The sequence below is a fragment of the Vidua macroura genome, chromosome 8 (genome assembly GCF_024509145.1).
Source record: "Vidua macroura isolate BioBank_ID:100142 chromosome 8, ASM2450914v1, whole genome shotgun sequence".
In the NCBI taxonomy this organism is placed as follows: Eukaryota; Metazoa; Chordata; class Aves; order Passeriformes; family Viduidae; genus Vidua; species Vidua macroura.
The window spans coordinates 7,769,460-7,783,598 of NC_071578.1; the positions used below are offsets into that span (position 1 = coordinate 7,769,460).

Consider the following 14,139-nt stretch of genomic DNA (forward strand, 5'->3'; position numbering starts at 1 on the left):
GGGTGATAGTCTTGCTGCAAATTCTATTCACAACTTCTGGACAGAGATTAAGCCTTCAGGATCTTTTTGTGCACTACAGTCCTGGAAGGCTTCAAAGGACTCAGTAACAAGTCTACACTATTTCCATTCAATGACCATATTGCTAAACCACTTCACTTCTGTGGGTGCACTGACTGCCTTTGAATGAACAACTCATTAATTATTAAGAAGTGAAATGTATTAGATCTCATCATGACTCTGGAGTAATAGGTGTGACAGCTCACAGGAGTTAAAAAGCCATTTCCTTTGACATGCCAAAAGAAACAGCAATAAAACAGAACTGAGGCAGGAAGTCATGGGAAGAGGGCATATCAGCTAAATAGTCTGGAGGAATTTTAATATTTCTGTTAAGAGAATGGCAATTTCTAAGCATAGCAAGCTAAGCCAATTGAGACTTGTAACAGAAGTGGTAAACAATAAAAACAAAAATCCAAAAGCATATAGCATAATTATAGTAAGTGAATTAAACATTTAGGATCTTAAATAATTTATCTGTAATGAGAAACAATTATTTGTGGTACTGGGAATAAAACTGTACCACATGCTTACAGTACATCCATTAGCCCACACAGACACTCTTGCACCATTATAACAAAGCAGTTCACCTTCCTTTTTCATTGACAGGCTGCTACAAATTATACCCAACAAAAAGCAGACAGTGGCTACTTAACTTCAGGAAACACTAAAAATATGATGCAATGATGTAACATTAAAAGGAGGGAAGGGAGAAAATCAAATTACCTAGACACTAAACTAAGCAAACCTTACCTTGCCAGCTGTCATTGCAGACACAGAGCTTCTCTCCTGTCAGGTCACAGTAGCCATGATCTGGACTCCCACAGTTGGCTTTGCAATAGGGAATGTCACAGGCCTCTCCTTTCCAGTACTTGTCACACTCACAGTACACCCGGCTCGGTACAGACACACTGGTTGTGCACTTGCCATGTTCTGAGCAGTTATTAGGGCAAGAGTTAATTCTGAAAAAAAAAAAAATGTAAGCTATCTGACAGTAGTCCAGCAGTATTTGTCAGATAAAATATGTTTTACCATGAAAAATTTCTATATACTGATAAAACAAAAGTTTAATAATGATTTTACAGGCAGACGAGTTCAAAAGGTGTTGATCTAATCTTACATACAAAGTCTTTGATGAACTCAGGATCACAAATACCTTGCACTGCAACTAATAATGACATTAAGCAGAAGAACAGGCCCTGCTTGGACAGATCACCACCTATTTTTGCCCTATATTCCAGTATAAGCACTCAGTCCTTTCAAATGCTTGTTATCTCTAGAAACAACCACACTGGAAGTCAATGAGCTTAAACTCTCCACACAGGCATACAGTTAAAGGGTTTTCCTGAGTAGCTTTGGTCCATGCTATAAACAGTGAACCTAACATCTGGAGAGGATAAAAGAGGGAAGAACAAGTAAGGAAAAATACAAGATGGTTAATATCCTGAAACTACTTACAGGTAGCACTTCATTCTTTGAACCCTTAACAAGAGCCACCTTAACTCTGCAGTCCAAAATGCAAAAACAGGAGAGCCTAGGCTGAAAGAAGTCTGTGACTGTTCTGGAAGTTAGCATTTCTGTGATACACCCTACCAAACACTGAGATCACAGGCAACTGGAGTGCAAAATTAAGCAAAGTGGTTCCAGAAATGCAGACAACTCCTTGAAATGAGGGAAGGTGGAGGACATGGAATATGTGGGTCCAAGAGTTTCCATGAGCTCAGGCAGTACGTGCCTGATGAAGTCCAAACAGGATTTGAAACTCTTTTCAATGACTCACAGCAAACTCAGAATAAAGTGTTACTGCAATCCTCTGATGATAATACAGACCACTCCCTGCAGATGTGAAATGGACACTGTTCACAGTCTTCCTTACTGAATGAAGCTCTAACTGAATGAAGAAAGGGCTGTTAAAAGTTAGCAAAGAATTGTTCAAGGCTGGCCTTTGACAAGATGTAGTTGTGGTAGGACAGTGAGGAGACACATTTTTGTCTTCTGGAGACTCACTTCTCAAAGGACTGATTCTGTTGCACTGCTAAAATAGAAAATTCCACATCTGACCATCATTCCAAATCTCCTGGGGGTTTTAGCTGGTAACACACATGGCATTAAAACCATTGATGGCATTACCAGCTGCATGCTACAGATGTGAGGAAACTCTCCCCCAGACTCACAAGGGAGTGTTCTGCAGGAAGGTGAACAGTTAAGTTTTTCCACCAGGAAATATTAGTTGGAAAGCAGACCATTTCCCACTCCAACTGGTTCATTAAGGATTCAAACAAAATGAGAAAAACTCGATCAGCAGAATTGGAAGAAAGTTGCCTGACTCCAAAGAACAGAAAATTTACTCAGACTGTTCTGAAGTGATTACAGTTGTTTGCTACTGAAATAGCACTTTGGTCACAGATTTTGTGTTTCTACCTTCCCCAAAATAAAGGGATACAAGTGGTCCATCAAGATGAAATCAAAAAGTAAGGAAGGTAAGTAAGGTAACAAAAGTAAGGTAACAGAAGCAGCGTGCAATAGACCAGTGACAGAAGAAAAGTTAATGCAGCCATAAAAGTAATTGTAGGTACTTCTTTATCATAAAAATGTTACTGCTGGTTCATTAAAAAAAATGTTTTAAAAGTATCCGTTGCAATAAAAGACACAGAAGAACAGAGTACACAGGATTTGATGAGTTATATATGTAATGGAAATAAAAACTGGCAAGTTTTTTTCACTTATTTTAAATCTAGAAAAGAAAAAAATATTAGGTAATGATATGCAGCATGCACCACATTACCAAGTAATGAAAGAATGCACACACACTCATTTCTTAAGAATGCCATGTCTAATTGCCATTTGCTCCCAAGACAAATAAAAATTGTAATAAAAGTTTCAGGGATAACTGAAAAATGTAACTAATTACAATAGAACTTCTGCCAGGTGATTGCATTTTACTGATGTCAACTGACAAAAATTAAAAATACCGAGTGTTCTAGACTGCTATTTCCAATGCAATATGTATAGTGAGGTTTCCCAAACTTTGAATAGCTATTTATTATCTGGCCAAAGGTGGGCAATCTGCTGCAAATTACAGCAATAATCTTCCCACAGACAATGTGCCAAGTATTGTGCAAGAGTAAAGCTATGGTCAGAAACACAAATAGCAATTTTAAACTAATAAAGAATATGACAAAAATATGACATGTACTTCAACATAAGCAATGCAGTGCTGGCCACCACATCCCAATAACTGCTATTTCAGAATCTGAAGGGATTGAGAGAAATGAACAGGCACATCTTCAATCATAAAAAAATTGTCACATGAAGAAACAGGTCCAACAGGACCAAGCAATTCCCTCTTGAACTAAGGCATGAAATAGAGAGAGATGTTGCATTGTGTCACATGCACATCCCAAATGAGACAGAAGTTGCAAACAACTGGTGCACATAAAAAGGAAAAGGCTCAGGTCTGCCAGCTGCATCTTTGGAGCTGCTGACACAGAAAAGGAGGCTGGACAAAAGCAATCATGCTCATATCAGATTAGACTTTGCCATCAGAGAAACTAAAAGACACTCAGTGCAGATAAGATCTACAAAGGCAGAGTGTAGACTGAGATGGAAAATAGGAGGGGAAATACCCAAGAAGAGGAAAAGAAATAGAATAAAATCTTTGTGGCTGGCACAAAACTCCAAGTGGAACTGTTTGGAAGGTTTCAAAAGCCATAGTATATTCAGCAAGAAAAATCAAGCAACAGATGATCCCAGTTCAAAAGAAGGGAATTTATATGACAGCAGATATAATCTCCCTTCTAGTCCATATGACAACTATATGTGTTGGATCAACACTGGAGGGGATATATTCTAGTTCCATATGGCACAGCAAAAACATACTCTGGGAACAGCCATGTGACTTCACTCAAAAAAAAACATACTCTGGGAGTTTTTTTCTCCCCAACTCATACCTTTATAATTTCTTACAAGCCCAGCCCCTGGTTTTAGATACTTAGCACTGAGTATGACTCATGCTATTGAAAAAAAAACCAAAGGTAATTACTTAGTACAAAAATACTTACGAATAAAAAATGTTAAATCCCGTTAGGTTATATGCAGCATCACTAAAGAAGTGCAGCAATGCATAGCCAGATGTAGTAACCACTTCAGGAACAGTTTCATTTCCACGCACTTCAGGGACTATCAGACCACTGGAAAAGAGAAGGACAAAAGTGTTTTTAAGCAATCTTTGCTATATTTAGGGAAAAAAAAAAAAAAAAAAGTAAAAAGGGAGTTCAGTATTCTGCTGGTTAAGTATAGAAACAAGATGACTCATAAATAAATTTTTAAAACTTTTTTTAATAAAAGATAAACAAGGTATATAAAACTTGTCCATGTATCTGCAAGGTAAATCAGGGGTTTCCAGGAAAGTGCCTCTGTGTAAGCATTAACATTCCATTCAATGCCAGCAGTAAGTATCCAAATAAAGGATTTCTGCTATGATTATCTAACCAAAACTGTTACATTTTGGAATGCATTCTAATACAACTTTACATGCATGTTCCCATAATATTAAGATAAGAAAGCAATCTAGTAAACATATTAAAGCCTCTAATGTTACTTTTTTCCCCGATAACTGAAAATGTCCATACATGATTATGTGGACAGAAAGATTAGTAAATACACTCACCTAAATACAGCTATTAAAGGTGCATATATAGAATCTCCATCATATACATACATATGGTCCCAGCTACATTCTGTGGCAAAGTGATTAAATCTTAATCTTAGTATCGCATTTGGGCTGAAAAAAAAGAATGTTGATGTAACACATTTCCAGAATTACTGAGATCATAAGATCAAGAACTCACAGTAGAATTGATCATGCCAACATAACTTGGTTAAACATTTTGAGTAGTAATTAAATATTTCAAAGTGTTAAATAACAAAAGTCAGGGCAAGCAAATATTTCCCTTTATCTTAGAAAAATATTAAAATAACCTATTCAGTCTACCTATTCAGTCTATTCAGTCTACTTTAGCTATTAATTACTAAAGTTAATAAGAGGCGTAAGTTCACCAGATTTTATCAGTGTTCAGAACCACAAATTTAGAGCAATTAAAATATCTCATTTTAATACACTAAATTTACTTTACAATGTCAGGACATTGAACTTTAAAAATCCTTCAAGATAAAATCACCTACACATCCTCCTTCCAGTATCACACTAATTATTGAAAATAAAAATCTTAAAACACAAATCTAAAATTGCAACCAATATTAGTCCAAGTGCCTGCCTCCTCCCCTCTGCCAGCACCTGGGAAATGTCACTACATTTTGGCTGAGGTCCAAATGGATCTGTAAACTTTTGGAAAGGGGAATTTTCACATATCACAGAATTACCAGACATACATATATATATAGTCCATGAAATCTAATGATTATTTTCTTGTAGTTCTCCTTGCTACTGCCAGGCTTGAGTGCAATTTGTCAGTTTGGAAAACGTGGGGTTTTGTGACAGATCCTTTGGAGAGAGCTCTTTGTTCATTTGTTAAGACAGACTATTATACACATATGGGGCTTCCTTGTGTGCTGACATTTGGTTGCTTTACTCCTCCCCAGACTGTGCAGCACATTGATTCCTCCAGCTTCCCACTCTGCCATTTCCTGAGAGCAGGAGGAATGGAGTGGGGAACAGCTTCAAAGCAGAGCTTGCCTGCAGTGTTGAGGTGTGTTTCCACTTTAGTGCAGTGCAGTACAAATATTCCTGAGCTAGCCTGACTGAGCAAAAAGAGAAGCCTAGCTAGGTCAGACACATATTCAGCTACAGCTTGGTCTTCTAGATAATAAAGATTCAATTTAAATAATTTTGCAAACACTCTCGACTTCACTGCTCCTTTGTTTAAATTACTTCTGCATATAAGCAGTCCAAAGTCAGATCAGACACATCATTTCTGAATTGCAGCAGAGCAGATATCCAAGGAAATTGAAATTATGACAACATGGAAATACAGAAGGAGTTAATTTTCTTCTAGAATTGTGAACTAGAGTCAGCAAAATCCTAGCCCATATCCTGAGGGGGGGTGGGTGGAGTCCTCCTGAAATGTAACCAATTTGTGCCATTAACACTTAGCCAAACTAATTTATGTGTCTCATTATTTCTTCAGGCATGTCTGTGTGTTTCTGTGCTGCATAAACTGGAAAATTAGCAACAGGCATGAGGCATCTAAACTATAAAACTATTTCAAAACTAAGTACACAAGGAACTGTAGAATGCGAAAGAAAATACTTTATAGAAGCACTAACTTTTGAGAAATACATAACTGAATAAGCATTCTGTACTCGAGGCCATTGCTGATTTATCACTGATATGAGTTAAATAAGATAAGTCAGATAATGAGTTAAATAAAGGAATTCTCTAACTACTTTTGGATCTTACATAAAGGTACTCAAATATGCAACAAATTTATCACAGGGTTTTGAGGGCCTGCAGCACAAGCCAAATACCGATGTCAGACTAATTTTTGCCAGCAATTTGAATGGAAATGGAATTTGGCCAACTCTAAGCAATTCTGAAAATCCTAATACCTTTTTTTAAAAATTCTATATAATATTTAAACAAAATCAAAGCAAACTAACAAAACACCAAACTGTTCATATTATATCCTCATGCAGTCTCTATGTCAGTTCTTTTGCTCTCTAGAACACACAGTACCAAACTGTTTAGAAAATTTAGGCTATGAAAATAGATACTTACTATCCTTCAATTAACCATGTGCATTTAGTTTTATATTTGTAATTTATAGGTCCATCTGTTAAATATCCAGAAGGTTCTGTTAACCTACAAGAGGAAAAACAGGGCTGTAATAAACCAGAGACAACAGAACATGAATCATCCACACGCCAATAGACTCTTTCTTGATGGAAAGAAAATTGGGGTGGGAAAAACAGTCAAGTCTCTCTTCATATTTCTCATCACACTATTTGTGTTCATAAAAACTCAAATTCTGATTGTTCTAATATCATTGATTTGCTTTCTTCCCCCAGGCATTCACTTGTATGTTTTCTAGTTCACTAGCAAATAATTTAAATTATCCTTTACACAAAATGGATCCAAGCCAGTGTAAGGAGGGTTTGTTTAAGAGCATTTTGGTTTGCTTTACTTATTTGCTTTGCCACTGCCTTACAACTTCCTTCGGAAATTAGACACCAGCCATTCAAAAACTCTCCTAGATCAAGAGAAATTAAGATATAAATCTGAATAAGCACATCTGTCAGCCTGCTGCTCTGTTATTCCTAGTCAGTACCCTGTCTCTGCACAGTGCTCTCCAGTGATTACCCAGGAGTAAATCCCTGCAGATTCTCCACACAGCATCACACCACCTTCAATGACTTGCAGCTCAGGGACACTTTCAGTCCACAGCTGTGCCTCTGGGTTCATGCTTTATACCACTCAAAATGTAATTATCTGTGTTTTATTTCCCTTCTTTCCCTCCTCTGCCCCTTTTCCAACCTGAGAAATCCTTGCTCACTGTCTTTAATAAATTTTTGTATTCTCCTAGAGCCTGCTGAGATGCAACAGAGATCAGCATATTGTATTCAAGATGCAAGTGAACCATGAATTGTACAGTAGCAATATTATTTCCATTTTATTCTCTATTCCCATTTAAGATTTTATTTGCTCTTTCAACAACTACCATTCTGACATTTGAAACAGAAATATCTGCTATAACTTTTTTTGAGTGTTAATAGCTCAATATTCATCACATATAGAAATTCCTTTTATGTAGGAAGAGAACCTTTTTCATCCATTCATATTTATTACTTTGTATTAATCTATGCAGTGATAAAACAGCAGATGAAATTCAATAATCTATTAACATAAGCTTTCTGAAAGAGCCTGTTATCTTCAGCACATTGTATCTTCACTAATTCACTCTATTTTCTGCATCCTTTATGATTATGTTCAGGTCTTAACACATCTCCAGTGGCGTTACTCCACTGGGGAAACAGACCATCCCACTCTTTAATAACATAACAAATATAAAAACATCCTCAGAAACATTCATTTCTTTCACTCTATTGTAGAAGAAAATCATTAAGTATCACTAAATAAGAAAAGTTTTGTTCATCTCTTTTGTGTGCTTTTTTTAAGAAAAGGCAGTAATACATAATATTCCAATCAAAATCATTTCAGTGCTGTCATATGATTTATATACAGAAGTAAAATCTTATTTAGCAATCCACAGAACATATATTTTTCTGGAAGAAGTATGAAATATTACAAGTACTCATTTGCAGTCATGACCATTGCCTTCTTAGAAGCTGTATAGTGCAATGGAGGTGACTTACAAGAGTTGTTTTTATTAGATCAGCCCTTTGGTACCAGTAAAGTACAAACAATTTCCCTTGTCTCCTAGGATGGTAATTTTTTGATAAGTAGTTTCTTTTGGAAGAGTAGATAGCCTTTGCAACAGCCATTTCACTTTGTTGGAAAAAAATTAAATAAATAAGAGCACAGCATTACTTTGCAATAATGTTTGTAGAAAATGGTAAGATAAGGGCTTGTTCTATTCAAAATAAATACATAGCAAGACAGATATAAATTAATGTAAGTTTCTTGAGTCATACCAAGAATTTTTCTGTATTATTTTTCTTTCCAAGTGTTATCAAATACCAAATCCCATAACTCACAAAGATGAGCAGCACCACTTTCAGGTAACCCCTTGCCCAATCAAGGGTAATATTCTCTTTCATATAAAGCCAGGTATTCATCAGCAGTTTTCCTCTGTGGCTACCAGTGATTTTGTCAAATAACCACAATCCAGATGAGTCACCCTGACTATGCACTCATGAGTCACAGAGGTGCCTGCATTGCACCCCACTCCTTGCTCACCTCTGAGAAAGCCTCAGTGATGAGAGGAAGCCAGAACAATTTGTGTGGCCTGCCCAGGCACCACAGGTCTATCATACCCAGACTCCAACCTCCTAAAAAGAGCACACAGGGCTAATGCTGTGTGTTGTCATTTGAAATTGCACATCAGCTTTCATAATATTCTCAACAATATTTTTTCCTAGTTGGCAGGGTTATAATCAAAGCCTATAAAGAATTAGAGGGTGCATGCCAAGAGAGCATTTCCCATCTCTGTATACTGTAAAACAGATCTACCAAGTAACAGAAAGACAGCAGGATGCTGCACATTTAAAAGCATTCAGAAGCACCAGTGACAGATCAGTCACTCACCAAGGTAATCAGCCAGCAATAGATTCCATGAAATATGTGACACTACAGGGTTTCACCTAGCAGACAGACACACCAGAAATGCAAGGGCTAAAGCCAACACAGGGCAACCAAAGGGATGTCTACATTCACCCGGAATATCACCACTGCTATAAAATAATGGCAAGTAAAGAATGTACAGTGGCAATATTTACCACTGCAGAGACTTGAAACCAAGACAGATGCATTTCAAGAAAAAAAGTACATTCTAGTTCAGTCAGAAATTATTGGTCCAAAGTGAAGGACTAGTCAGATGAAATCTACGCCTGCAATACATAGGACGTCAGAGCAGGTTATTAAAATGGCCCTTCCTGCTGTAATATTTATAGAGCTGTGAAAAACGCAGTCTTGTCATCTCCTGCATCTTCCTACAAAAAATAATATCACCAAATCTTTTAGAGAGGGGTACTACTTTAAACCAGAAAAGTCATTGGCTATTTTCTGTAACCAGCAGAACATGAAGATCCACAAAACTGCTGGTAGATGGACAGAGGTCTGATTTATAATATTGGTGCTTTAGGAGAAACAAAGCATAAGCTACACTCATGATATTACAAATATTTACTATTAAATAAAGAGTTATAAAAAAATTCATTTATGTCTATATTACTTAGTGTCACATTTCCACAGATAATTTTAAGAAATGTTGGATTACTTTGCAATTCCTACTTCAGACGTATCTGAATATACAATATAGAGCATATTTTGCTTCACAGATCCATCTCAATATCAGTACTGGTGTGTCAGTCAAGAGCTATTCTCTCCATTGCTGAAAATTTTCCTTCATCTCCTTTTCATCTTTTATGAAAATATGTTTTATTAAAAAGAAATAAAAATCAATAACTGTGCTTCAAAGTTACAAGATCAAGTTCTTCATAAATAGAAGTACTGGCAACCTTTCCAGTTGAGACCTTGTGCCTAACATTACAGCAGGGAAAGAGACTGCACAGATCTGAGATCAGCTGAATATATTCATAAAGAAGGGGGAAAAAATTCAGACCACCTGACAGCACAAGCCTGAATCAGTGAGAAAGAAATGCAGAAGTGATCAAGAGGCCATTTCTCATACCACAATATTGAGTGACAGACTAAGAAGATTTTCCAGTATTTTTTCAAAGGAATATCTTAAAAACAGTATGTTCTGAAAAACCCACAAAGGCAGATTTTTCTTTTCCAGGCATAAAGCATTGACTAGCACCTTACAAAAATTCAAAGAATTTGAATTTGATTTTCCTGCGTTTTTACATTCATTGTGTAAATTGCTGCTGGGTTTTTTTTTTTTTTTTAACATATGAAAAAAGGATATATGAACATACTGTAGCTCTAATTTTTCTTCAATGACTTATCAAGAGGAAGAAATATTCAATACATTAAGGAAATATCTGCATATGCCAATCACACTCCTCTACTTGTTACATACTGCTTTGCAGTAATAGAAGTTATGTTTAGAAACAGAAAGGACATTCACAGCAACTTCTCACATGCCAAGTAATCACAGGCCTGCTCTTAAATAGGTTTCAGTTTATTCATTGACAAAGTAGCAGCTTCTGTTGCAAAGTGAAAACCCTAGTGATTAATTCCTTTCATCCTGAGTCCATCTTTCTAAGTTACTTTAAACAAAACCATGCTCCAAAACAATTCAAAAATCCCAGAAAAGTAAAATCAAGATTAGAACACATACTTTTTCACCATGAGGAGATAGCCTGCATTTCAAGAAGCTTAACGCTTGTGTTAAAAAAAAAAAAAAAAAAAAAAAAAAAAAAAAAAAAAAAAAACACTAAATTAGCAAACTCTGAAACATTCATTTAAGGTTTATTCTGGCAGGTGTTCTGTTTCTGAAAAAGGTTGTTGTTCTACAGAACATTTTTGCAATAGTCCCCAAAACAACAAAGGATTCTGCATAGGAGTAGATGTGGCTTTCAAAGTCCAAACTTATATGGCATCTTACTTATGCAATGTATTTTCACTTACATAAATGAAATCTGTTCCTTGCTCAGGCTGCACAGCATTATATAAACTTACAGAACACAGACCAGGACAGGTTGTTTAGAATAGGATATCTGAATGTTTGACACTGAGGGAATCCACAAAATGACTTGAAATGTGGGCACAATTTTACAAAGACCTGCTAAACAAACCAGATGCAGAAGATAAAAATAGTATTATAATATTAAATGTAATATTTATTCTATTTTAAAATAAAAATGTAAAAATACTGCATTAACTACTCAAGAATTTTCTTCTACCTCCTCACAAATAGTATTTGGCTTGTTTTTTTTTTTACCAAAAAACCCTTAAATTGCCATTTCAGTTACAACATGTCCTAACACCTATCCGAAGTGTACTGAAATATTTTTTCAGTTATTTATCTAATTTGATTTTAATAATTCCAATTACAGAAGTCTACAACCTTCCTAGGCAATCTATTTTAGCAATGACTTATTATTAGAAAGTATTTCTAAATATCTAATTCACCTTTTTTTCTTACTTATACATATTTCCTGAACACAGATCTGGAAATCAGGTAAAATTCTTACTCTTTCTGCTCATCTTTTACAATCATCTACCTTCAGCCTTTTCTTCTTTGAATAATGCAATTTAATCTAGCAATCCTCATGAGTCATTTTCTAGACTTCCTTCTTCTAGAACGTTTCCAAGTCATCTGCACCTCAAAATGGTACCTACTTCTCCAGCTGTAGTCTGACCAGAACAGCAACCAGAGAATTATTTAATATACATGATGTTGCCAAGTTCTCCTGAATGCAAGTAGTAGTAGAACTGCTTTTATGCTGATTTGTGTACAACCAGTAATTCCCCAAGATTGCCAACTTCCTCCACAGGAGGAACTAAATGGTATTACTCTAGTTCACCTTTCTGAGGTTAATCATGCCTGCTCAAGTGTAGAAATTCAAATCCAATTCTGCCCATATCAGGCAGTATTATATGGGATCAATGCAGCTCACAACAGTTGGAAATTGCTGCATGGAAAATGTCATTTATAATCACTTGCTCAGAAGGAAAATCTATTTTTCTTTCTCTGATATAAGCATTTACTTAAAAGATAGTAACTTCTGGCCACACTACATAGTGAGGAACCCTACTTAAACAGCAATGAACTTACAAGAAAACAAAAAATTCTATTTATGTATATTTGGGATAAAGGTCTTCAAAACCTCCTGCATCTTTCATAACAGCCCTTTTTCTATTACTCAACTATGTCAACAGCTTCTGAATAGTCATATTCATTATTCATTCACCTTACAAAGCACTAACATAACACCAGCATAAAGGCAGTACTAGCAAAAATTAAAACTCCCGTGCACCCATGGTCTCCATCATGACAGTTGCATTAATTTTGTATACTATAATGCAAGTCATTCAAGCAATTACAACATGGCACCATTTTTTCTGTTGGTTACAACTAAGCAGTTGCCAGATACCAGCACTGCGAATTAGAGGAACTAAAGCAAAGTTTTCTTCCTCCTCACGGTTCTAAATACTAAGTCCAAAGAAAAGTACTGATGAATAAAGGGCCTTCTACTTTTCCTTTTCCTAAAGAAATTTTCCCCTTTCGTTTCCAGTAATAGCACATGTCAGAATGATCCATTTCAAGTTTTTTTTTTATAAAAATGATTCACAGAATTATAGATGAATAGAGTCCAAGAGATAAGGTGAATAACAGGCACAGTAATCTCTCCCACTCCACAAATGATTGGAGTCTTTTCATTTAAAAGCTTGATACAGAAAGGGAGAAAATAATTCTACTGAAAGTATAGCTGCATAGAATGGACCTTGAAAAAAGCCATCCTTTTGTCTTCAGATTTTTCTTCAGATTACTTAAGAGATAGTAAAATATTCAGATTTTTCTTCAGAGTACTTAAAAGATAGTAAGATGCATATATATATTCCTTAAAATATGTGAGTATAAGCCATAACTATCTAAAAAAACCAATCCAAATTCTGATTGCCTGGAATCTAAGCAAAGAAATACACCACAACTAAGAACTGTGTCACCCCCAAACATTCACAAGTTAACCACAAAATTTTTTATGCTACTTAATTTTACACAGATGGATTTACACATAATATTTATGAGAACTTCCTATAAAATTAAGTAGAGCTGAGTCTATCTACAGAGTTCAACAGCAAACTCCACATTTTCTACAGAACCACTACACCAATTAACAGTTCAAATCTTGCCAATATTTTCCAGGAGGCAGTGGTCCTCCATCTCCACTTAGAGATCAGTGCCTTTTAAAAGATACTGCAAATAGCACAATATCCTCTACTGACCTGGAAAAAACTTAGTGAAAAGAAATGAAGTGAAAGAAATGTAGCTTCACCTCTCTTACCTGGAATACTACAGACATTTCGTATTTCCTATTTTAATATCATGGTTGGACAAAATCACATGAGACACGCATATATTCTATTAGAAATGCTCAGGCTAGTTCATAGATGGCATCCAAAATTCTGACTATAAATAGGCCTGGCACCAAGCTTAAATTAAAAATTGATAGAAAATCAAGTTGGCATTTGATGCAAAAGCCAAACATTATATAATACCCCATATCACTATTTCATCTAAGTATGGCTGTAAATGCTACTCCAGATAAAAAATCCCAAAGGTCAAAAAGCTGTATAAAAATAATCCCTGTTTTGAGTAAGAGGCTGACCACCTACCCAATCCACTGACCAAACTTCTTGCACTCTATTTCCTGTCATAGTTACTAATTTTCTCAAAAAAAAGAGCAAGGTTTGAAATATTCAAAGTTCTGACAATTCAGTCTTGAGCCACAAGAATATTAACAGTAATCCCAAAGGTT

General features: G+C 35.7%; 1 protein-coding gene across 4 annotated transcripts in view; it reads right to left on the reverse strand.

Moving 5' to 3' along the window:
* The window catches only part of ATRNL1 (attractin like 1), a 434,071-nt gene that overhangs the window by 388,123 nt on the left and 31,809 nt on the right, over positions 1-14,139 (reverse strand). For all 4 annotated transcript variants that reach the window (XM_053983741.1, XM_053983738.1, XM_053983739.1 and 1 more), the window contains exons 2-5: positions 6,791-6,874; positions 4,724-4,837; positions 4,116-4,244; positions 808-1,016 (exon numbers count right to left, since the gene is read on the reverse strand). In XM_053983741.1, the coding sequence (XP_053839716.1) occupies positions 808-1,016; positions 4,116-4,244; positions 4,724-4,837; positions 6,791-6,874 (536 nt within the window). The remainder of the gene's footprint in view (positions 1-807; positions 1,017-4,115; positions 4,245-4,723; positions 4,838-6,790; positions 6,875-14,139) is intronic.